The sequence below is a fragment of the Panthera leo genome, chromosome C1 (assembly GCF_018350215.1).
Source record: "Panthera leo isolate Ple1 chromosome C1, P.leo_Ple1_pat1.1, whole genome shotgun sequence".
NCBI classification, from domain to species: Eukaryota; Metazoa; Chordata; class Mammalia; order Carnivora; family Felidae; genus Panthera; species Panthera leo.
In genome coordinates this window covers 97,257,510-97,283,905 of record NC_056686.1, presented here as the reverse complement: position 1 = coordinate 97,283,905, position 26,396 = coordinate 97,257,510, and the positions used below count along the sequence as shown (strand labels likewise).

Sequence of the window (26,396 nt, the reverse complement as noted above, 5' to 3'; positions counted from 1 at the left end):
GTCATAAAGTCTTTGGGACAAGGTTATTTATGATGTTATTGACCAGTTCAGCTTTTATAATTATTTTGAAAAAATAGAACATGGACATGGTTAGAATTTCAAACAGTATAAATGGTTATATAAAGACAACTCATTTAAATCTTCAAATCTCTAAAATATGAAATGCTATATATATAATTTTTCTTAAAAAAATTAAAAAAACATATTGACTGGCAAGCTGTTAAGAGTACATGAACTTTGGTCAAGCCATTGGTTTATTTATTTAATGTTTATTTTTGAGAACATGCATGTGTGCGGGCGGGGGAAGGCCAGAGAGAGATGGGGACAAAGGATCCCAAGCAGGTTCCATGCTGACAGCAGAGAGCTTGATGTGGGGCTCAAGCTCACAAACTGAGATCTTGACCTGAGCCAAAGTTAGATGGTCAGCCAACGGAGCCACCGAGGTGCCCCAGGCCATTAGTTTAGAATAAGCAATTATCCTTATGCAGTCTCACTTAACTAGTTATGTTTAACAGAATTGCTTCTTTAACATGTTTTCTTAAGTGATCCAGATGCATTTTGAATTCACCATGTCTAAAATAGAACTCCTCTCAAGAGATTGCAAATCTCATAAGTACTATATGCTTGAGTAATTACTCTAATTTCCTAAACCAGAAATTTGGGAATGATCCTTGTCTCCTCTTTTAATACATCTATTCTCTCCATTCTGTAATTTTCTGGTGATATTTTGTCTCTGATACCTTTGCCTCTTACGTCTTTGTAGCAGGTAATACTGGCTTTTTTTTTTTTGGTAACGTTTATAATTTTCAGAGAGAGACAGAGTGCAAGTGGGGGAGGGCCAGAGCGAAAGGGAGACACAGAATCCAAGGCAGGCTCCAGGCTCTGAGCAGTCAGCACAGAGCCTGACACGGGGCTTGAACCCACGAACTGTGAGATCATGACCTGAGCTGAAGTCGGGCGCTTACCTGACTGAGCCACCCAGGCGCCCCAATACTAGCTTCTTTAAATGAGTTGCAAAGTGTTCTGTTTCCTAAAGGCTTTTTTTTTTTTTTTTTTTTTTTTTGCTGTAGTTTGTATTTCTTCTTGAGAAAATTCACTGTTGAAACCAACTGGGCCTGAACTTTATTTTGCAAAAGATTGATAGTTACTAATCTAATTTCTTTACTTGGTATTAGTATATTTAGTTTCTCTGTTTCTTCTTAAGTCAGTTTTGGTAATTTCTATTTGTGTAGCTCATTTAAGCAGTGCATCTTGTTAGCATAAGCACATTTATAATATTCCCTTATTTTTGATTTCTTTAGACTGCCTTGTTAAGTCCTCTGTTTCGCTCTTGCACTCTTGATTTTAGTAATCCTAGTTCTTTTTTTCTCTCTAAATCAATCTCTTTCTTTCATTCTTCTTCCCTCATCCACTTTCCCTTCCTTACCTGCACCTTCTCCTCCATCCACCTAATTGTTTATCAGTTTTGTTGGTCTTTCCAAAGAACCGTTTTTTTGTTTCATCCTCCCTCCCTCCATTGATATCTACTCTGATCTTTATTTCATGCTACTTCGTTTCGTTTTGGTTTGCTCTTCGTTTTCTATCTTATTAAAGGGATTTTCAGATTATTGGTTTTAGATGCGTGTCTATATATGTGTGTGTGTTTTCTTTCTAGTGTAAGTCTTCAAAGGTATACATTTCTAAGCCTGTGCTATTATTAACTGTTGTAGCTAAGACCCATATGTAATTTTATTAATATTAAAGTTAAATAAAATTGAAATTTTGAGTTCCTCAGTCACTGTTATCACATTTCAAGTGTTTAGTAATCTCATATGTCCAGCGGCTACCACATTGGACAGTGCAGGTATGGAACATTTTTATCATGGCAGAAAGTTCTGTTGGACTCTAAGCCCTGCTTTAGCTGCATCCTATGAATTTACATATATTAGTTTTAATTTCTAATTCAGTTCAAATCTTCCTTTCTTTTTCTTTCTTTCTGTCTGTCTGTCTGTCTTTCTGTCTGTCTTTAGGTAACTTAATAGTTTAAACATTCTCTATACCCAATGTAGGGCTCAAACTCATGGCCATGAGATCAAGAGTCTCATGATATTTTCTAACTGAACCAGCCAGGCGCCCCCTCACTTCAGTATTTCCTAATTCCTTTTGTGATTTCTCCTTTTACTCATGGGTTATTTAGAAATTTGTTTTTAAATTTCCACATATTTGGGGGCTTTCCAGATTTTTTTCTGTTTTTACTTCGTAATTAAATTTAATGATGGTAGGAGAACATACTGTGTATGATTTGAAGCCTTTTCAGGTTACTGAGATTTGTTGGTAAACTAATTCTTTAAAAAGCCAAATAATATATATTTTAAGCTTTGCAGACTATATAAAGTCTCTTTTGTGGCTCCCACCTTCCTTCCCCCATACAGTTTGAAATATGTATTTGGTCTTTGTCTTTGGTTCCTGACACAGAGTGATTGAGGTGATGGTATCTTGTTTTTCATAACAAGCCATTTTCAACCACACCTGACGTTATGCTAGGGGGATGACTCTTAGTAGGCCTCTAGATGGCTTCAGGATAGGGGCTTGGTAAGAGAAACTGGCCTTGTGATTAGAGGGTGGGCTGAAAGTTCCTGGACCTCTGGGCAGTGGAGAGGGGCTAGAGATTGAGTTATGTCACTAATGGCCAGTGTGTGCCTGTGCAATGGAACATCTGTAAAAACCCCTAAACAATGGTGTTTGGAGTGCTTTGGGTTGGTGAAGACATGTTGAAAGCATGTTGAAGCAGGTGTTGGAACTAGGGTTCCTGGAAAAGATACGGAAGCTCTGTGCTTCCCCATACCTTGCCCTGTGTAACTCTTCCATTTGAGTGTTCCTGAGTTCTGTCCTTTATTTTTTATTTTTTTAAAGATTTTATTTATTTATTTTAAGTAATCTCTATACCAAATATGGGACTTGAACTTAAAACCCTGAAATCAGGGGCACCTGGTGGCTCACTTGGTCGAGCATTTTACTTCAGCTTGGGTCATAATCTCGCGGTTTGTGAGTTCGGGCCCTGCGTCGGGCTCTGTGCTGCGTGCTCAGAGCCTGGAGCCTGCTTCAAATTCTGTGTCTCCCTCTCTCTCTGCCCCTCCCCTGCTCATACTCTGCCTCTCTCTGTCTCTCAAAAATAAATAAATGTTAAAAAAACAAACAAACCTGAAATCAAGAGTCATATGCTGTACTGACTGACTGAGCCAAACAGGTGCCCCCCCCTGAGTTCTATCCTTTATAATAAATTGGTAATAGTAAGTAAAAACTTTTCCTGAGTTCTGGGAGTCATTCTCATGAGTAATTCAACCTGGAAGAGGGAGTTTGGAAACCTGAATTTATCAGCAGTTGGCCATAAGTACCGATGATAACCTAGGACTTGTGATGACATCTGGGGGCAGTCTTGTGACACTGAGTCCTTAATTTTTGGAGTCTAATGCTAACTCTGCAAGGTTGAATTGTAGGACATCCAGTCGGTATTAGAAAAGTAATATTGGAAATGATACCAGGTATTTGGTGTCAGGAGGAAAAAAACCTCTCACAACTCTTTAAAAATGCAAACCAATTCTTACCTTGAAGACCATACAGAAACAGATTGGGCTTGATCTATCCCATGGATCTTGGTGTGCCCATCTCTGGACTAATAAATGTTCTGTCTTTGAGGTTGTTCCATTCGTGTGTGAATAGAATGTATATTGTACCGTTTTTTATGGAGTGCTCTGTATATGCCAGTTACATCATGTTGGTTAGTTACTAATATTATCAATTCTTGAGCGATGAGTACTGATGAGAATATTGATGACAGAGATGAGTATTGAAATCTCCGAGTGAAGTTGTTGAATTGTCCATTCATTCATTCTATTACCTGTTGCTTTGTGCATTTGTTAGGTGCATATGCATTCATAATTGTTACATATTCCTGATATACTGACACTTTAGCATATAAAAATTTTACCTTTGTGTCTAATGATATTACTCATCTGAGTCTTTTTTCCTGATGTTAACATAGCCATTTTATCTCTCTTAAGATTACTATTTTCCAGGTCTTTTTCCCTCCTTTCACTTTAACCTATTTATTATGTCTTTGAATCTACGAATGTTGGATTTAAATAGCAAATAGTTGGATTTTTTATTTTATCCAGTCTGGCACTCTCTGCTTGGAGTGCTTAGCTCATTTATATTTAATGTAAGTAATGATATGATTGGATTTAAGTTGGCCATTTTGCTGTTTTCTTATATCAATTTTTTTTTACTTTACTACATACTTTGTGTTCACCAGTAAATTTTTAAAAATGTTTATTTATTTTGAGAGAGAGAGTGGGGGTAGGGGCAGAGAGAAAGAGGGCAGAGAGAATCCCAAGCAGGCTTTGCACTGTCTGCCTGGAGCCTGACCATGACCTGAGCCAAGATCAGGAGTTGCACACTTGGGCACCTGGGTGGCTCAGTTGGTTAAAGCATCGGACTTCAATTCAAGGCATGATCTCATGGTTTGTGAGTTCAAGTCCTGCTTCGGGTGAACATGAGCCTTGCTTCGGGTGAACCCCACTTCTCTCTCTCTCTCTCTGTCCCTCTTGGGATTCTCTTTCTCTCTGTCCCTTGCTCACTTGCACCCCCCTTCTCTCTCTCTCTGTCTCTCTCTCTCAAAAAAAAAAAAAAAAAAAAAAAAAAAGGTTGCATGTTCGACCAACCAAGCCACCCAGATGCCCCTGGTCACCAATATGTATGTATATTTTAAGTTTTGTTTATTTTGAGAGAGGGGGATAGAGAGCAAGTCAGGGAGGGGCACAGAGAACGGAGATAGAATCCCAAGCAGGCTCTGTGTGATGAAGGGATTGAACTCATGAGCCTTGAGATCATGACCTGAACCGAAGTCAAGAGCTGGTTGCTCAACCAGCTGAGTCACCCAGGTGCCCTGTTTACCATTATTTTTAATGCACTTTAAAATTTTCTCTGGGGTGCCTGGGTGGCTCAGTTGGTTAACTGTCCTGCTTTGGCTCAGGTCATGATCTCATGGTTGGTGAGTTCCAGCCCCGCGTTGGTCTTTGAGCTGACAGCTTGGAGCCTAGCGCCTGCTTCAGATTCTGTGTCTTCGTCTCTCTCTCTCTCTCTCTCTGACCTTTCCCTGCTTGTTTTTTCTCTCTTGAAGTAAATACACGTAAAAAATTTTTTTTCTTTGGTTTTGTTTTTGTTTTAGTTGTTGCTCTAGCAATTACAATATATGTCTTTATTGTAACTGTCTTCAGAATACTACTTTATTAATTTTGTTAAAATATAAAAACTTTGCTTTACTATAGATCCATTCCTTTCCTTTGTACTGTTGCTGTTATACTATTCTATGTAAATGTTTAAAAAACCATCAGTGCACAGTTATGATTATTGTTTTAAACAGTCTTATGTTTCTATTAAAGAAATTAAGCGGAAAAAAAAACTTTTATGTCTTCCACCATGTTTACTATTATTAGTGCTTTTTATTTCCTTCCTCTGGATTTGAATTATGGTCTCATTTCAATTCTTTTCAGCCTGACATACTTCCTTTATTATTTTTTGTGGTGGCTATGCTAAGGACATTCTCTTAATTTTTATTTGTCTGAGGATGGCTTTATTTTGCTTTCATTTTGAAGAGTAATTTTGCTTGCTATTCAATTCTGGTTTTAGTCTTTCAATACTTTAAATATGTCAACTCATTGCTTTCTGGCCTCCCATTGTTTTTCATGAAAAGTCAGATGATAATGGAATACCAATATATGTTCCCTTATATGTGATGAATTGTTTTTCTCTTGCTCCTTTCAATATTTTATTTGAAAATGTTTGTCTTTCAGCAGGTTGGGTTTGAGATAATCTAGGGGTGATTCACTTTCTGTTTATCCTAATTGGGGTTCTTCCACCTTTTTGAATCTGCAGATAAACGTATTTCATCAAGTTTGGAATATTTTCAGCCATTATTTCTACAAATGTTTTTCCTACTTTTTATTTTTACTCCCATCTCCTTGGACTCCCATTATAAATTTTATGTTGGGGTCTTGGCATTGTCTTGTTGATCTCTGAGGATCTGTTCCATTTTCTTTGGTCTTTTTTCCTTTTTTGGACTGAATACGTTTATCTGTCTACAGGTTCACTCAAGTTTGCTATTGAGCTCAGATATGTAATGAAATTTTTATCTTGGGTATTATATTTTTCATCTTCGTGGGTTGTTATTATAGTTTCTAGTTTTCCCTTGCAACTTCCTACATGTTGAGGCACTGTCATCTTATTTTTATTTATTCTTTGAAAGGTTCCTTTCATTCTTGGGAATATTTATAATAGCTGTTTCAGAATCTTTGTCTACTAACTCCAGTGTCTGGGCTCACTTGATCAGTTGACTGATTTTCTTTCTTTTCCCCTGAGGTTAGGTTACCCTTTGCTTTTTCTTTGAATGTTTTCTCAATTTGACATCACAGATAATATATATGTACATATCTATATTGTAGTCACTCAGATTCTGCTTTATCTTTCTGTGAGTTGTTGATATTTTTTAGTAACTTTCCTAGATGTAAAGTGTGGAATCTGTCTTCTGTATAGTGTATAGCTGCTGATGCCTCTTTTCATTTTTTTAATTTTTATTATTTAGTCTGGCTTTCTAGGGGTTGCTCCTGTATTTGTATAGCTTGGTGGTCAGCCTGTGCTTTGGGCATTGGTTTTGGGCCTTAGTTATCAAATACCTTGAGCCTATTAGATGTACACCCACTAATGATTGATCTCTTTGGTTTGGGAAACATTTTCAAAACTGTGGCCAGTTTTTAGTTTCACAAGGCCTTTAGTTTTTGCTGGGATTTCTTGGATCTCCCTTTTAGTTAGCCAGTTATGTATGGAGAGTTTTAGTCCATCTGTGACTCATATTAAGTATACAGTAGACCCTAGAACAACATGGGGGATAGGGGTGCTGACTCTGGAGCACTTGAAAATAAATCCTTATATGACTTTTGACTCTCCCCTCCCGCCCAGCTTTACTACTAATAGCTTGCTGTTGACAGGAAACCTTACCAATAACATAGTTAATTAACACATATTTTGTATATCATATACTGTAACTTACAATAAAGTAAGCTAGAGAAAAGAAAATGTTAGAGTCATAAGAGAAAATACAGGTACAGTAATATAGAAAATCTATAAGTGGACCTGCACAGTTCAAACCTGTATTGTTTAAGGATTAATTTTATGTTTGGACTGGTGTTTGCTCTGTGACTCTAACCTTGATATGTATATATAGCAAAGCTGTTATTTCCTAACAGATTTTTAATTTTAGCTGGCAAATCTTCTGTTTTCACATTTGCTCTCCTCCCTTAATTGATTCTGCCTCATATTGCACTGAAGCTGCTGTTTTTATGGTCAGCCCCACTCAAATAAATCTGTTGATCTTGCAGGCTAGACTGTTGGGGTGGGAGTAGGGATCATGGGATCATTCTCAGGCAAGAAGGGCAGCGTCTCCCACAGTTTTACCTGAAATTCTAGCAGTTTTTGTAGAATAAGCACTTCTTGTTTGGTCTGATAATGGTTGTTTCCCAGTGCTCTGAAATAGATGGGTTTTTGTATGTGTGTCTGTCCATTTTGTTCACCCTTATACTTGGGCTTTGAGGAGAGGATTTGCTTTTAATTTTACCATTAGTGAAAGTTGGTTAGCCGTTAATTTTTTCTTAGTACATTCATTTTGTTGTCAAATTATCATTTTAATTTTACTATTTAAAAAAATAGGTAACATCTAAGATACTTTACATTTTCTAGATCTGCATGTACTGTACCATTGCCACTAGTCAGTTGTGGCTATTTAAATTTTATTTTTTATTTTTATTACTATATTTTTGTTTACTTTGAGAGAGTTCATGGGGCGGGGGGAGGGAAGGGCCGCGAGAGAGAAGGAGAGAGAATCCCAAACAGACTCAGAGCCTGATGTGGGGCTCCATCTCACGAACCGTGAGATCATGACCTGAGCCCAAATCAAGAGTTGGACACTTAACCAACTGAGCCACCCAGGCACCTCTGCAGTGGGTATTTAGATTTTGGTTAACTAAAAGTAACCTAAACGATTCACTTTGTTGGTTGCAATAAGCCCTTTTTCAGGTGCTCAGTTTCTACCTGTTGTATTGGCTATTACATTGGACAGCAGATACAGCACATTTCCATTTTTGCAGAGAATTCCATTACACAGTGGTACTCCAAAATCTTTGAGACAAATTGTAACTAATAATAGCTGACATTTTCTGAGTACTTACTGTGTGTCAGATTTTACATTTGTTAACATGCACAATCTATCAACACCCCTTTAGATATAGGTACTATTATTATCCCTATTTTACAAATGGGAAACTAAGAAGACTCTTAAGGTTAAGGAACTAACTCAAAGTCAGACAACTGAGAAAGGGATGGGCTTGGAATTTACACCTAATTAATCTAGTTCCAGAGTCTGTGCCATCAATTATTTTGTTGTATTGTGTCTTTGGTAAATGATGTGTGGTTTCTGACTTGAACAGTTTTAACATTTTGCTGCTGTTTTTGAATGCTGTTTGGTTGTTTGTCAAATGATCCTTTTGATATTTAAGTTATTTCTATTTCTTAGAGTTTTTATTAATATCTGAATTTTATCGTGTGCCATTTTACCATCTGTTTATGTATCTGTATGGTTCTCTCCTTTAGTTGTTTTTTGTTAGTATTTCTGCTGTTGAATAATCCTTGAATTTCCAATGTAAATGTTAGTTAATATCATTATGACAGATTGCACTAATGATTACTTACATTTCATTTAGAAATATTATTTTTTTAAGTTTATTTATTTTGAGAGAGACAGTTGGGAGAGGGCCAGAGGTGGGGAGGGGGGACAGGGAGAGGAGAGAGAGAGGCACCCTTATTCTATTTAGAAATAGAATCAATGTTAGAATGGTTTGCAGTTTTCTTCTTTTGCCTTGTCTTTATCATGTTTTAGTATTAAAGTAATGTTAGCCTTTATAAAATAAATTGAGATTGTCCTTTTTTTCACTATACTTTTAGATTAGCTTAAATAATAATGGAATGCTGGTCTGTTATTTAAACATTATTCCTTTGGAAAACTATCTTTATTATTTAGAATTTTTAAAAATCACAGCTTTGGGTGCCTGGGTGGCTCAGTTTTGGCTCAGGTCATGATACCAGGGTTGTGGGATCAAGTACTGCATCAGGCTCCGCACTGAGCGTGTAGCCTGCTTGGGATATTAATTAATTAATTAATTAATATTCTCCTTCTCTCTCCGTCTCCCTCCTTCTTCCTCTCTCTCTCTCTCTCTCTCTCTCTCCACCCCCCTTCCCCTGCCCTGTACCCTGCCTGTCTTCCCTGCTCACTCCCATGCGCTCTCTCTCTCTCTCAAAAAATATATAAATAAAAATCGCAGCTTTTTCCAATCTCTAAATGCTAATATGTCTCCTCAAGTTTTTACTTCTTAGTTTGCTTTTGATAAATCATATTGTACTAGGAAATTATCCATTTAGTCTAGGTTTCAGAATTACTTGCCTTAGAGTTATATGTAGCATTTGCTGACATAGAGTTAGTAATGTTATTTATAATTCTTTTGTATTTGTTTTCTTCTGTATATATCTTCTCCATTAGATTTTTGAAAGTTTATATTTTCCTCAAAGAAAAATCATTTCAATTCAGTTTTTAAATTTTGTTTTCAGTAATATTTATTTCATCTTATATGCTTAATTCTGTTTTCATACATATTTTGGTTAGTTTTATTCTTTTTAAAATTTTTAGGGAAGGAGCTGAATTCTGTCATTTCTAGCCTGAAAGATAGATGTAATATCTTTGAGTATGAGCTGTTTTTGTGCACTCTTTTCTAGATAGCTTGTAATTATAGTTTGGATTTCCAGCTGGAGTCCATTTTTCTTTTAGGTTGTATGTATGTGACCTTTTGATTTATTTTTACTTTGTAAAAATTTTTATTAGATCATAATTCAGATACAGATGGTAAAGACCAGTATCTTTTGAATTGGAAGTTTTTTTCTTGTTTGCTTTTGGTAACTAAATACAAGGTTAAATTTTCTTTATATTCTGTAGATTTAGCAAAAGTATGTTTTCTATTCCAGTTTTGTTTTACTTTTTATTTATTTTATTTTAATTTTTTAAAATGTATATTTATTTTTGAGACAGAGAGAGACAAAGCATGAACGGGAGAGGGTCAGAGAGAGAGGGAGACACAGAATCTGAAACAGGCTCCAGGCTCTGAGCTGTCACCACAGAGCCCAATGTGGGGCTCGAACTCACGGACCGCGAGATCGTGACCTGAGCCGAAGTCGGACGCTTAACTGACTGAGCCACCCAGGCGCCCCTATTTATTTTATTTTAGAGAGAGAGAATGCAAGTGGGGGAAGGGGCAAAGGGGGGTGCGGAGAGAATCCCAAGCAAGCTCCACGCTCAGTGCACACCCTGACATGGGGCTTGATCTCATGACCATGAGATCTTGATCTGAGCCGAAATCACGAGTCAAACACTTAACTGACTGAGCCACCCAGGTGCCCCCAACTTTTATAGTTTATATAGTTTTTGATGAGGGGGTCTCCTGTCATTATTATCTTCCTTTGTAATGTATCCCCCCCCAACCCCCGCCAAGATTCATTCTTTATTAGTGATTTTTAGCACTTCGATCTTACAAGGTGCTTGGCATGGTTTTATTATATAGAAGTTTTTTTTTTTTCCTCAGGAATTATTGAGATTCTTACATCTTTGTATAATGTTTTTGTTAAAGTTGGAAAAAATTGGCCATTTTATTTCTTAAAGTATTTTTCTGATCCTTTTTTATCTTCTTTCCCCTGGGACTCCCATGTTTTAAGCCTCTTGATACTGCCTCACAGGTAGTGAACCTCTGTATTTTCCCCCCCAGTTTTTGTTCATCTTTGTGATTTTTGTGTCTCCCTTCAGTTTTACCAGGTTTTTCTTCATGTATTTTGAAACTGTCATCTTAGGTTCACATATAGTTATAACATCTTGAGAACTGACATTTTTATCATTATGAAATAATCACTTTTGTCTCTAGTAACTTTTTTCTCTGAAACTATTTTATCTCATATTGGTATTGCTACTCTAGATCTTGTAATTACTATTTCCATGATTTGTGTTTGATCTTTTTCCTTTCATTGTATTTGTTTCTTTGACCTACAAAATGTCTGTTACAAATAGCACATATTTGATCTTGTTTTTATCATATCTAGTCTGACAGTCTGCTTTGTTTTGGGGTGTTTAATTATCATTCACAATCATTGTTGATAACAGATTTGTGTTGTTTTGCCATTTTCTTTCTAACTTGTATTTTTGTTGTTGTTCCTTGGTTCTTATTTGCTGCCTTTTGTATTAGATTTTTTTTCTACCATTCTCTTTTATTTTTTTTTAATACTTGAGAGATAATTTCTTAGTGATTACTCTTGGGGTTCTAATATATGTCTTAATTTATCACTGTCTAGATTACCACCAACTTGATTTCAGTAAAATACAGTCTTTCTCCAATATGACTCCTTTCCCTTCTCCTTCCTTTGTGTTACTGTTATATGTGTTACATCTATATGTTATAAATCCAATAATACGTTTATGGTTACTGTTGGTACACTGTTAAAATTTTCAAAGAAGTTAGACTAAAGGAAAAATAATAGTGTTTTATATTAATCTGCATATATTTACTGTTTCTGGTACTTTAATTTCTGTGGTTTTGGGTTATGGTTTCGTGTCATGTCCTTGCTTCGGGATGACTCCCGTTTCCTCTCTCTTCCTTTATGCTGTTGTTTCGTGCAGTTTTCTTTTAAATTAGTTAAGGAAAGAGAAAAAGTAGGTTTATACTGTGTTACGCATTTACTTGTGTAATTAACCTTATTTGTGGTCTTTATTTCTTTATATACATTTGAGTTACTGTCTGATGTCCCTTTTAGCCTGAGGAACTTTCTTTAGTTTTTTTGTAAGGTACGTGGATTTACAGTGAATTTCTTCAATCCATGTTTATATGTGGTTTTCTTATTTCATTCCCACTTTTGCCAGTTAGTTTTGATGAATGTAGAATTTTTAGATGATAAGGTTTTTTCTTTCACTGCTTTGAATTATGTCATCCCACTGCTTCCTGGCATCTATTGTTTCTGCTAAGTCATCTGTTAATCTTATTGTTTCCTTGTACATCATTAGTCATTTTTTCTTAATGCTTTCAAAATTTTGTCTTTGATTTTCAGTAGTTTAACTGTATTACCTGTTTGTTGGTATATATTTGTTTATTGTTTTTCTCTTTCAACCTTCCTTTTGTTTTAGGTATGTTTCTTCCTTTTTTTTTTTTTTTTTTTTTAAGTTTATTTATTTATTTTGAGAGAGAGAGCACCAGTTGGGGAGGGGCAGAGAGAGAGGGAGAGACAGAGAATCCCAAGCAGACTTCGGGCTGTAAGCACAGACCCCGTTGTAGGGTTTGATCCCATGAACCCTGAAATTATGACCTAAGCTGAAACCAAGAGTTGGGCGCTTAATCAACTGAGCCACCCAGGTGCCCTCTTTTTAGGTATGTTTCTTAATGTGATCTTTCAAACTATCAATTTGCTTCTTAGGAGTTTCCATTCTTTTTTTCAGGTCTTCTATTTTTTTTTTTTTTTAACTTTGAAATCATACTTATTTAAATTTATTTATTTACTTATTTACTTGCTTTTTTATTTTTATTTTTTTAATATATGAAATTTATTGTTAAACTGGTTTCCATACAACACCCAGGGCTCATCCCAACAGGTGCCCCCCTCAATGCGGATCACCCACTTTCCCTTCCTCCCCACCCCCCCATCAACCCTCAGTTTATTCTCAGTATTTAAGAGTCTCTTATGGTTTGCTTCCTTCCCTCTCTAACTTTTTTTTCCCCCCTTCTCCTCCCCTCTGGTCTTCTGTTGAGTTTCTCAGGATCCACATATGAGTGAAAACATGGTATCTGTCTTTCTCTGCCTGACTTATTTCACTTAGCATAACACTCTCCAGTTCCATCCACGTTGCTACAGATGGCCAGATTTCATTCTTTCTCACTGCCAAGTAGTATTCCATTGTATATATAAACCACATCTTCTTTATCCATTTGTCAGTTGATGGAGGCTCTTTCCATAATTTGGCTATTGTTGAAAGTTCTTTAAATTAAAAAAAAAATTTTTTTTAACGTTTATTTATTTTTGAGAGAAAGAGATAGAGCATGAGTGGGAGAGGGGCAGAGAGAGAGCGAGACACAGAATTGGAAGCAGGCTCCAGGCTCTAGGCTGTCAGCACGGAGCCTGACGCGGGGCTTGAACTCACTAGCTGTGAGATCATGGCCTTAGCCAAAGTCGGATGCTTAATCAACTGAGCCACCCAGGTGTCCCCGAAATCATACTTATTTAATTTAATTTAATCAATTTTACTTTTGTTATGTGTATTCTAATTCCATTTTTGTGAAAGTTCTCAGTACCTTTTTTTTTTTTTTTTAAACTCAAGTTCTCTCTTGTTCCTTCCATTAGTTCTGCCTCAGTAGGAGCCAGCCAGCTGTTTCTGATTGTTCACTTTGGTCTCCCTCAAGTTACTGAACCTCCTCGAATGGGATATACTTGTTCTTTGCCTATTCATGAGGATGGCTTCATTTACAGGGTCATACTTGGTGGTGGTGTGGTTATTGGTGAGTGTGAAGCAGTAGACCATGAAAGACATGATAAACTTTGTTTCAGCTGCCCTTTACTGAATGCATTTTCAAATTAAATACCTTATTCCGAAAATATCATAGCCTTACTCTTTACCTGCTTATTAGCTTGTACAGCTGGTATAGGAGTTGTCCCTTTCATGATCCAGTGATTGATTGAGCCTCTCTGCAAAATTCAGGTGGTCTACTAAAGGAAGCAGTGAATAAACAGATACAGTGTACCCAGGCAGCCATCAAATCCTGGGTCTTCATGGTCATGGCTTGAGGCTTTGTTAGGTCTTTTTGGTTTCCTGCCTCCTTCCCCCAATACAAAGAGGGCAATAAATAGCTAGTTGCATGCAGGTTTATTCACACAAGTATATGTGTGCAGACATAGACTGAAACTTTTTCTTCTGTGAAGTATACCCACTAAGGAGACTCAATTTTTGTAGATTTGAATTTGAGTACTTCAACTGAAGACCTATCTTGAATTTTCTGTTATATGGCATTGTTTCTACCTGGCTTAGTGAAAATTCAGTCACTTAAGCTAGATATTCAGTACTTTTTGTATAATGAACTAGATAGTAAACACTTTAGGTTTTGTGTCCAAATACTATCTCTGTAGTTTTTACTTTCTTTCATTCTTCTTATTTAAAAGTATAAAATTCTCGAGGCGCCTGGGTGGCTCAGTTGATTAAGCCCTGGACTTCGCCCGCGTCATGATCTCATGGTTTGTGGGTGTGAGCCCTGCGTCAGGCTCTGTGGTGACAGCTCAGAGCCTGGAGCCTGTTTCAGATTCTGTGTCTCCCTCTCTCTCTGCCCCTTTTTGGCTCATGCTCTGTCTTTCTCTCCCTCTGAAAAATAAATAGACGTTAAAAAAAAGTTTTTAAGTATAAAATTCATTTTTTTTTTTTAAAGTTTATTTATTTTGAGAGAGAGAGAGAGTACGCACACAAACAGGGGAGTGGCAGAGAGAAGGAGAGATAGAATCCCAAGCTGGATCTGCGCTATCAGCACAAAACCTGACATTGGGGTTGAACTCACAAGCTGTGAGATCATGACCTGAACCAAGATCAAAAGTTGGATGCTTAACCCAACTGTGCCACCTAGGCACCCCTAAAATTCATTCTTAATAAGTTACTGGCTAAACTGTCTTGTTATTTCATATTGCCCTTTTCTAATAGCTAGCAGACTATAACTTGCCCATTCACCAGTTAAAAAATGTTATTTTTACATAAGTTTCTGTTAATTTTGAAAATACTTAAATAAAATAAAAACTTTGGTATTTTATTTCAGATAATGCTGAGTATTGTAATTACATTGATATATTTGTTAATGAAATTACTCATAATTTTCTGATTATACAAGGTTTTTGGATTTAAAAAATAGATATATTTTATTTTACTTTACTTTCAAGTAGGTTCCACATGCAACGTGGAGCTCAAATTCATGACCCCAAGATCAAGAGTTGCATACTGTACTGACTGAACCAACCAGGCGCTCCTACAAGGTTTTTAAGACAAAGTTTTAAAAATTATTTATTTGTTTTGGGAGTGAAAGAGCAAGCGTGAGTGAAGGTGGGACAGAAAGAGAAGGAGGAAAAGAGAATCCCAAGCAGGCTTGGCGCTGACAGCGCGGATCGCTCCCACATGGGGCTCGATCCCATAAACCCTGAGAAAATGACCTGAACTGAAATCAAGAGTCAGACACTTAACCGACTTGCCACACAGGTGCCCCTACAAGGTTTTTGAATTTTAAAGACTCATATACTTAAGAATTAAGCTTAAATAATACCAAGAAGCTTTATAACATATATGCCTAATGCATTTCCTAAATGTACTATTATGTTTTTTAAGTTTTGTTTATTTTGAGAGAGAGAGTGCACCTGTGCGAATGGGAGAGGGACAGAGAGAGAGGGAGAGTGAGAATCCCAAGCAGGCTTCATACTATCAGTGAGGAGCCTGACATGGGTCTCCAACTCATGAACTGTCATGACCTGAGCCAAAATCAAGAGTCAGACACTTAACGGACTGAGCCACCCAGATGCCCTATATTCCATTATGTTTGATAATCAGTGTCCAGTCTTATATGATCGTATGTGTACATACTAGCCATATATCCCCATGATTTCAGCTTAAGCCAGTCTTACATTTGGTTGTAAAATTGACTTGTGGAAATTGCCTGGATATTTACCAGCAAAATTTAAATACATATTACTGTATGGTATTATTTTGTATATGTTAAACCAATTTGTTTATAAATGAATTATTTCTGTTATTTTCTATATAATATCTCCAATTTCACCCTTTATTAAGCAGTTTTCTTCTGCCTTTTTAGCAGCAAATCCTTGTCTTTCCTTCTCTTCATTGCCAACTTTCTGTAAGAATGGGCAACAAAGTCAACATTCCACATCTCCAACTCCGTTATACTCATAATAAAATCTTTCTGCTATTTCCATTGTGCTAAAATTTTGTAGAAAAGATCAGTGATCTGTTTCTTCAGAATCTAGTCATTATTTTTTTGCCTTCCTTTCAGCAAATATGTAGTACTTCCTAGGCTCCAATTATTGTGTACAGGGAAGGAATGGAGCTGAACAGGAGATAGGTTTAAGATGGAAAGAGGAATTAGCCTTAGGAATGGTTATACCTTTCAAACTTGAAACTCTTGATGTTACCTGATAATATTCTTTCTAGCCTGTTTTTCCTGTTCCCTGGATTATTCTTTCAGCACTCAGCTCACAACACTCGCTCTCATCACTTGATCTGGCCTCCCACTTATGTAATTAGAGGCCGTAGGTGCAAATTCTCTTCTCCCTTCTTCACCTGAAAATATATCTGTGTTTTTTATTCATAATTATTTTCTAAGGGAAAGGAGAGGGGAGTTGATGATTAAAGGTTTGGACTAACCACTCGTGGGTATGGGAAGGAGAAGCTAGGGGTGAATAAAAAGAGTATTGGCTTGGGTGCCTGACTGGCTTAGCAGGTAGAGCATACAACTCTTGATCTCGAGGTAGTGAGTTTAAGCCCCACATTAGGTGTGGGACTTACATTAAAAAAAAAAAGTGTTTGGTCATGTTAGGAGTTAACTGACATTCAGAGATAGAATATAATTTCAAAAGTAAATTAGTACAGTGATAAGTTAATCATGAGTGGTTAATAGAAAAAGTAATTGACCCACCCCCCCCCCCCCAAAAAAAAGAAAAAGTAGTTGACTCATGTTTGATTTCATTTATTTCAGTTATACTTGTGTGATTTGTACTGGCTTCCTTTTTTTAGGATTTTATTTTATTAAAAATTTTTAAAAATGTTTATTTCTTTTGAGAGAGAGAAAGTGAGCAAGGGAAGGGGCAGAGAGAGAGAATCCCAAGGAGGCTCTCTGCTAACACGGAGCTCGAACCCACAAACTGTGAGATCATGACTTGAACCTAAACCAAGAGTCTGATGCTTAACTGACTGAGTCACCCGGTGCCCCCAAATTTTATTTTTAAGTAATCTCTACACTCAACGTGGGCCTTGAACTCACAACCCTGAAATCAAGAGTCTTCTGCTCTGCTGACTAAGCCAGCCAGGTGCCCCTTACTAGCCTTTAATGTAAAATGTGCTTCTTGGGATTTGCAGTTGTAAATGTTGAAATCTGTGTCCTAAATCTGTGAACTCCTTTTCTCATACTTGACCATAAATATTGGTGTATTGAAGGGTACTGTACTCTTTTGATCCTGTTCTCCCTTGGTAATCATAACTGTGCTTCAGATTTTACCTAGTTGTATGCTGATAGTTCTTTCTACATGCTTCAACTACAGAACTGTGCTAGTTAAACACAGTCTATCCTAAACTTATTCATTGCATTCTGGCTAAAATTACTTTTCCCTCATTTTGAGTAATTGTGTAATTATCCATGAATTACCCATGCTAGAAGCTTGTGAATCATCTAGAATTTCTAATTTTTCCTTTGCTGTGACTACTGCCTCTTCATCATGCAGACATTCATTAGGCAATTGATACTGCCTCTAATTTATCCTCTATAGTTCTATTATGACTGCCTTAGTTTAGCCTTAATTATTTTATTACTAATGATCAGCCTTTTAGTTAGAGAGCTTCTTTAACATAGGTTTTAAGGGCATGGCTTATAGATTCATATGTTGGGGTTTCAGATCTTACCTACCTCTGCCATTTACATTGTCCTGTGACCTTGAGAGCATTACCTGATTTCTCTGAAGCTCAATTTCCTCACCTTTGAAGTGGGGATAATAATTGATCCTATTTTACAGAAGTGTTATGAGCATTCACCGAACTAATATATAAGAATTTCACACTAAATACCAACTGGTCTTACAGTAAAACTTTGTATTAATGCAAATTTAGATATAATTTGATTATGCTTGTTTTCTGTCCTCAGCACAACCTTCATTCTCAAACGGTCAGATTAAAATTCTTGCTGGGGTGAGGGCAGAAGTACAGGGTAGAGCACAGTTGGTCTGGGAAACATAAGACAGGGGATATGTGGTAGCAAAGAGTCCCTATTTCCCCAGTAGCCTTTTTTTTGTGAATCAGTCAGTTTTTGTGAATCAAACTGAAAAAATGGTGGCAGCCAATAGAGGTACTTAGAATTCCTGCTGATATTTTAGAACAGTTGTTTTAAAAAAAATGTCTTTAAACATTTAAACCTTTAAAAAGGTCTTTACTAACACTTGAACATGGTACCAAACTGCAGTCTTCACTTCAGACACTTGTTATTGGCTGGCTAAGAAAGTGTACACAGTCATATCTGTTTTCAACAACTGGACTATATTTTATACATTTGAATTTTGATGCCCTCATTTATTTTTGTTAAGGCAAGATTTTACTTTATTTTTTAATTGACATTTTATCACTCAGTTTTGTCTTCATAGTGTATATAGAATGATTTGTCAAACTGTCATTTGATTATAATAGAATATATTATTGTAGCTCAGTGTTTTAATTTTATGTTTTTTATCTCCCTAAATTAATATTTACACCTGTACATATTTACTTTTAACTCATGCATATTTAGATATCAAAATGTGTATTAATGATTTTGCTAATTATTTTTTGCATCTCACTTCTAAATAGTTTTCCATGGTCTTTTTTTTTTTTTTTCTTCCCTCTTCAAAGTAAGCTCTATGTCCGATGTGGGCCTCAAACCCCAAGATCAGGAGTTGCATGCTCTAGTGACTGAGCCAGCCAGGCACCCCTAAGTATTTTTCCATGTTCTTAAAGCCGGTAGTAGGTTAAACTGTATAAAATTACCATATTTGCAGGTCATAAGTGGTCTAAAATTGGCGGTTTTATATAGTTGAATTTAATGCTTTATTCTTGTAGCAATGAGCAGTATTGTTATATGTCTGAAAATTTAATTTGCTTTTACTCTTGAATAGTTACCAGCATATAGATTGTTAAGTTGATTTATTTTCTCTAAAAGCTTTTAAGATACTATTCCTGTTATCTTTTTGTATTGTTTTTTACTAATTAGGTCTGCTGTTGGTCTGATTGTCTTGTAATATTAGCAATTATTAAGAGTTTTTCCTCCATCTTTGCAATGTTTAGGTGTGGATTTATTTTTATTTATCCTGTTCAGGACTTGTATTGTGGTATGAGGGGTCATTTCTTCAGTTCTGAAATTCTCAGCCATTATCTTCTTTTAAATAGCATCTGTACCTCATTTCCTTCATGAACTTCTGGAACTTCAACACATACTGGAGTTTCTCATTCAGTTCTTTAGTTTTCTCAATTTACTCTCTTCTGTAGTTTCTTCTCTCTTTAGCTCTGTGCTGAATTCTGTGTGATTTTTTTTCATATCTGTCTTCTACTTGATTTTCTTTTCCATTCTCTCTTGCTTACTATTTAACTTGTGTTTTGAGTTTATTCAATGAGTGTATTTTATTTCTCTTTGATTCCTTTTTAGCTCTATTTTCATAGATTCTGTTTGACCCTTTATCGAAGTATTTTACACATATTTTTGAAGTCTTTTTCAGATTGTTTTATTTTTTATGAGTTAGGTTGTTATTTATTGCTTTATTGTGTTGGTTGACTCACTCTAATAGTATTGGAGTAATAGTATTGGAGTAATAGTTTCTTCATGCATTGTAATTTTATGTATGAGCCTACCTTCACTTGGTGTCCTGTCCCACTTGTGCCTTGGGTTGGGAGGTGTTCTAATGAGATAGTTTTGTGTGTTTGCAAGGTTTCAGAGAAGCTTCATTTTGTTGTTGTTGTTCAGTGAATATGTGAATTCACCTAACTAGGAATCCCAGGAAGAGAAGTAGATACAAGGCAAAGATAATAACTTCTGTTTTATGTACATTTTGTTTAGAGTTGATTAAAGAAGAGGTTCTTTTTTTTTTTTTTTTTATTTTTTTAATGTTTATTTTTGAGAGAGAGAGACAGAGTGCAAGCAGGGAAGGGGCAGAGAGAGAGGGGGGACACAGAATCTGAAACAGGCTCCAGGCTCTGAACTGTCAGCACAGAGCCTGATGCGGGGCTCAAACTCAGGAACTGTGAGATCATGACCTGAGCTGAAGTTGGACGCTTAACCGACGCACCCAGGCACCCCAAGAAGAGGTTCTAAATAAGAACTTGAACTTAGGGTAGAGAACAGAAGAGAAATGTTGGCTTCAGCCCTGAGGAGAATGACCAGTATGTTGGACTGAATTCCTTGGGCTCCTTCTTACTCATGGTGGATTTACCATTCAGTGTTTGTTTCCTTTCCTTTCCTTTCCTTTCCTTTCCTTTCCTTTCCTTTCCTTTCCTTTCCTCTCTTTTCTCTTTTCTCTTTTCTCTTTTCTCTTTTCCTTTCCCTTCCCTTCCCTTCCCTTCCCTTCCCTTCCCTTCCCTTCCCTTCCCTTCCCTTCCCTTCCCTTCCCTTCCCTTTTCTTTCTTGGTTCATTTATTTATTTTGAGAGATTGAGAGAGAGAGAGAGAGAGAGAATCCGAGGAGAGAGAGACAGACAGACAGACAGAATCCGAGGCCCAAACTCAGGAACTGCAAGATCATGACCTGAGTGAGATCAAGAGTCAGACGCTTAACCAACTGAGCCACCCAGTTGCCCCTTCCACTCAATGTTTCTGAAGTCCCAGGAAAACTGGGGCCAAGACATGAAGCAGGGCTGGAGGTTACATCATGAACTTCCCCATAGTCATCCAGCACTAGACAGATTTCCAGTTTAGGATAAAATGTTATAACACAGGAATGGCCAGAAGGAGGAGATGTGTAGGACCAGGTATGCGGGAAGGGGTGCCACACTTCCCTCTGAGGAAGCTCTGAGTGTGCCTTTCCTTTAATCTCGATGAGTTTACTAGTTTCTTGACTTGGCCTTTCTGTGTACTGTGCAGATAGCACAAACTTTGCTTATGTATCTATGTATAAAGCTTATTTGGTATTCTGACTTCTTGTGGGTGACTCCAGAGCTGGGAAAGATTTTAGGGTGAGGGCACTCAAAGCCTGCCCCATGGCTTTCTTGAAGGAGTTCAGGTTCACCCCTTAATCTTTGTCTTACTTCCTGTTGAAAGTAGTGGTACTTGTAACCCCTGTGTCCCACTTGCATCTGTTGATGCCTGACCACTTGAGCTTTGAGTTCCCTTTCGTTTCTGGCACTTCAAAGTTTTGCCCTTTAGGTTGTGGACTCAGTTATACATTTTTCAAAGTACATTTTAGTTTGTTATATTTTAGCTATTTCTGTGTTTAACCATTTCGGGTGGTGTTTCCATATCTGCCTAGTCATCCATCTTGGATGGAAGTCCACAACAACTTATTAAAACTAAATTCCACCTAATACTGTGGAGATAAACTAGTTTGTAGGCTTGTGTAGTTTGGCCTTTTAAAAAGAATCCTCCTCTGTCTTCCCCATAATTACACATTGTAATAAATTGGCATTTAAAAATAATCTAATAGGCCTGAATGAGCCTCTCAGAACTTGAACTTTGGAGTCATGAAATCAGTTCTAGGGATATTGTGCAGAAAAGTGGTCAGCAACTTTGGCTTTGGCTTTTGGGTTTTAGTTTTGTATAATGACCTAAACTCGGCATGACAGCACTCAGTGATTGAGTTAGGAACAAGCACACTCATCTGATCTATACTAATTACAAGGGCATACTTATAAACTCAAATGGAAAATGGCTCTCATGTTCAAAGTAAACATTCATACACTTTTAAAGTTTATTGAATAAATAAAAAAACAGATAGCAGAAAGATTCCTGGAGAACCTTCAACTCTTGTGTTGGTGGTAAGACAGACACCTTGGCTGCTGGGTAATCGGTCAGGTGTAAGTAGTCAGCCTAGGAATGGGGTTTGCTGATGTCTGCAGACTTGAATTTACTCCCTTCTCTCTCATTGGAACTTCTTTCATGCCTCAAATTTCTTAATTCTAAGCTTGTCTGAAAATCTTTATGGCAAATAAGAGTCTTTCTGAGATTGATCTCTCCACTCCTTGTGTACTCTTGGTTGGGTTTCCTCTGCAGTGTTCATATCCTTTGGCTTCTACATTTCTTGAAATTGCATGTGTATTGATTTGTGTGCTTTGCTACTTCTATCCCCTTACTTAATCTTTTTGGATATATATATTTTTTTATTAAAAAATTTTTTTAATGTTTATTTTTTGAGAGAGAGAAATACGGAGCATGAGCAGGGGAGGGGCAGAGAGAGAGAGGGACACAGAGTCCGAAGTAGCTACAGACTCTGAGCTGTCAGCACAGACCCTGATCTGGGGCTTGAACCCACGAACTGTGGAGATCATGAGCTGAAGTTGGACACTTAACCTACTGAGCCACCCAGGCGCCCCTATGTTTTTCATTTTAGGGAGAGAGAGAATGAGTGGGGGAGAGGGGCAGAAGGAGGGAAGGAGAGAGAGAATCTTCAGCAGACTCCACAGTCAGCATGGAGCCCAAAGCAGGGCTCTATCCCACAACCCTGGGTTCATGACTTAAGCCAAAATCAAGAGTCAGATGCTTAACTGACTGAGCCACCCAAATGCCCCTGTATATTGTTTTTATCTTCCACATTCTTTCATATTATTTTAATGGAGGCTTGGGATGAGAAATAGATGAATTTTTGTTGTCATAAACTGTGATGTTAGCTTGCCAGATTAAAGTAAAACTTTTAAGAATCTGATAATTATTTTAGTGAGTTCAAAAAAAACAGACTTCGGACAAAGTATTCATATACACAGGTATAAGAGATACTTTAATAATGAGTTTTTCTTGCTCAGAACAGAATGTCTCTTCATCATTTGTATCCTTCAACTATATGTATATGTGGACCTTTTTCTTTTAAAGTCTCCCCCCACCACCGCCATTTGTGAACTTTGCTCTTGCTGTTCTTAGTTTGCATACTGTTTCTTCCTTTCCTAGTTGAGTTTGAGGTCACCCTCAGACCTCATGGTTTACTGGAAGGACTCACAGGATTCAGAAAAAGTGTTATTTTCATGGTTGCATTTTATTACAGGGAAAGAGGAAATAGATTAAATTTAGTAAAGGTGCGTGGTGTGAAGTTCAGGAGAAAATAGGTACAAGCTTACACATCTCTCCTTTCAGTGGAGTTGTGTGGGAGAAGCTTAGTTTTAGAGTAACTGTGTGACAATATGCAGGAATATTGCCAATCTGGAAAGCTTACCTGAGCCCCCATGTCTAGAGTTTTTATTGGGGCATTGTCACAAAGGGGTGGATCCTCCATGGAATCCACATTACCTACTGAGACTCTTGTCACCCTCTGAGGTCATACTGAATACGGCCTCAGGCATACAAAAACAGTCTTATCAGGCAGAATATTCCAAGAGTTAGAGGTCATCTCACAGGAGCCATTTGAGGGCCAGTATTAGAGATAGGCTTTCCTTAGGAATGTACAGGATTCGAGGAACCAGGGTCAGCAAAGTAAACTGTCCTTCCTGCACACTAGTAACAGAATGAATTTTTCAAGACCATGTATAAGTGTAACCTCTAAAGTGAAAACTTAATTTATTGTAAGTTAGTTGCTCACATATTTTTGCCCCTACAGTTACTTGTACTTATCTCCTTTGTAGTTTTGTTATATACTCTGTTTCTTGACAGGTTTGTAATTTATGCTGTCTTAAATGTGGAAATATGTATATCCTTTCTCCCCCTTTCTTTTCACCATGCTGTTTCTTTCTTGGATTTGAAAAATTGTTTTTATGTATTTCCTCTGAGCAGGACCTTTGTATGCACTGTGTGTTACATGAACTATGTTTTGGTTTCAAATCTATAACTGAATTTGTTTAAACAGTGTATATGTCTACTGGTAGACTGATACTCCTACTTTTAGAATGACACTATATTTGTTTCTGTTTTCCATTAAAACTACAATATAAGGTTCTGTAATTTGTGTCCTCCCAACTCTTGGGGACTCTTGTTTACATCCTAGTCTGTGTGTGGTGCTTCCTATAGTTGTGTGTGCTATAAGCTATAAAAATTACATACTAGTCTTGCACCCTTTCTTGAAAGTGAGGATTGTGTTGTTGATGCTGTATCCTCAGTTTTATGGCTGACACATAATTAGTTTGTTGTGTTGACTGTGTTGCTATTTTTTAGTTTTTAACTTTAATTTCCATGTGTTAACCGAGCAGGTTTATTTTTTCTGATAGATGCTGAAACACTGGCACGGCACATGTGATCTTTCTTTCCACATGAAAGTGAATGAATTCAAGTAGTTCTGAACCAAGCAGAATTTATAAGATGATGGATCGTGTATTTCTGTTGCTGCTGTAACAAAATTGCCATAAACTTGGTGACTTAAAATAACACACGTTTTAATTTCTTACTATTTTGGAGGTTAAAGTTTGAAATCAGTTTTACTGGGCTACAGTCAAAATATCTGCTGGAGTCAAAGTATCATCAGGTCTGGTTCCTTGCAGAGTCTCTGAGGAGGAGAAAATTCATTTCTTTGCCTTTTTCCACTTAGAGTGGCCACTTGTATTTCTTGACTTATTGCTTCATCCCTAAAGCACATTACTCCCGTTCTCTGCTTCTATTACTAGCTACCTTCCACTTGTCTGTACTCTAATCTTATTATTTTTTTTATTCATTTGTGTGTGTGTGTGTGTGTGTGTGTGAGAGAGAGAGAGAGAGAGAGAGAGAGAGAGAGAGAGAGAAGAGCACGCGCAAGGAGAAGGAAAAAAAGAGAGAGGGAGACACAAAATCCATAGCAGGTTCCAGACTCTGAGCTGTTAGCACAGAGCCTGAAGTGAGATTCGAACTCATGAACTGTGAGATCATGACCTGAGCCGAAGTCAGACACTCAACTGACTGAGCCACTCAGGTGCCCCTGTCTCCTTTTTATAAGATCACATTTAGAGTCCATCAATACTCTGGGACAGCATATTCCCATCTCAAGAGTCTTAATTTAATCATATCTACAAAGTCGCCTTTGCTGTATAAAGTGATAGGACATATTCCAAGGATTAAGATCTGGATATCTTTGGGAGCCATTATTCGGCCAACACATATTATAATAAAGCACTTTTAGATTTTTTTTTTTTTTGTATATTAATGTTTGTTTTCTCATCCTAAATAGTATGTCATTTTCCCCCAATGGAATAACTCAGTAGATTATTTTACTCAGCTCTTAATGTTCATTTCTTTGGTCTTGTCTGTGACATACGTGAATGCTTTTCATATGGGCATCATGCACAATTTATTTTTTCCTGAAGAATATTTTCTAATGTTGTTGTCTTGTGTTGTAGTTGGTGTAATACGGTGCCCAGTATGCCGCCAAGAATGCAGACAGATAGACCTTGTGGATAATTATTTTGTGAAAGATACATCTGAAGCTCCTAGCAGTTCTGATGAGAAATCAGAACAGGTATGCTTCTTAATATTTCTTTATATTCTTACCTTGATACTGAAATGTAAATTATGAGAAACATATGTTCGGATAGTTATGTGATTTAGGGTACTTCAGCTATAGTTAAATAAATGATCCTTATTCTGTTCTGTACCCTTCTACCTAATTAAATGAGATGAAAAGTCTTTACTTATATATATTTTTTGTGTTCTGAGACTTAAATTTACTCATGTGAATGTTTGATATGGAAGGAAAAGGATTTTATTGGAGATAAATGGATAACAAAATATTTAGTGTATTTGAGAGCAGGTCACAGTTTTTATTTTGTGGATTTATATCTTGTAAATTTGATGTAGATCAGTATTTATTTCCACTTTTAGGTATGTACTAGTTGTGAAGACAATGCAAGTGCAGTTGGCTTTTGTGTAGAATGTGGAGAGTGGCTGTGTAAGACATGTATTGAAGCACATCAGAGAGTAAAATTCACTAAAGATCACTTGATCAGGAAGAAAGAAGATGTCTCAGGTAAGAATAGAAGCAGTTTTAATGATTGAGCTACCATTAATCTTCCTCTTTTACCTCATAGCATTTTTACTTATTCTTTATATGCTTTGGACATAAATATTAATAAGAATTTAGAACGTGAGATACAATTTTTGTTTAGTTTAAAAATATATGTTTTATTTTACTACAGAGTCTGTTGGAGCATCTGGTCAGCGCCCTGTTTTCTGCCCTGTACATAAACAAGAACAGTTGAAACTTTTCTGTGAAACATGTGATAGATTGACATGTAGAGACTGTCAGCTATTGGAACACAAAGAACATAGGTACAGAAGTCATCATTGTTTAACAAGAAATACTATAAAAATGTTTTATAAAATTATCACTCTTAAATATTTATTTCATAATTTTGTCAGCATTGTATTC

The 26,396-nt window shown here is 36.7% G+C and overlaps 1 protein-coding gene across 4 annotated transcripts in view; it reads left to right on the top strand.

The window, feature by feature from the left end:
- Window positions 1-26,396, top strand: part of TRIM33 (tripartite motif containing 33) — a 131,017-nt gene that overhangs the window by 33,651 nt on the left and 70,970 nt on the right. For all 4 annotated transcript variants that reach the window (XR_006206611.1, XM_042953527.1, XM_042953526.1 and 1 more), the window contains exons 2-4: window positions 25,369-25,487; window positions 25,850-25,994; window positions 26,164-26,296. Coding sequence is in view for 3 of the 4 variants with exons in the window: in XM_042953527.1 (XP_042809461.1) it covers window positions 25,369-25,487; window positions 25,850-25,994; window positions 26,164-26,296 (397 nt within the window). In the remaining variant the exon portion in view is untranslated. The remainder of the gene's footprint in view (window positions 1-25,368; window positions 25,488-25,849; window positions 25,995-26,163; window positions 26,297-26,396) is intronic.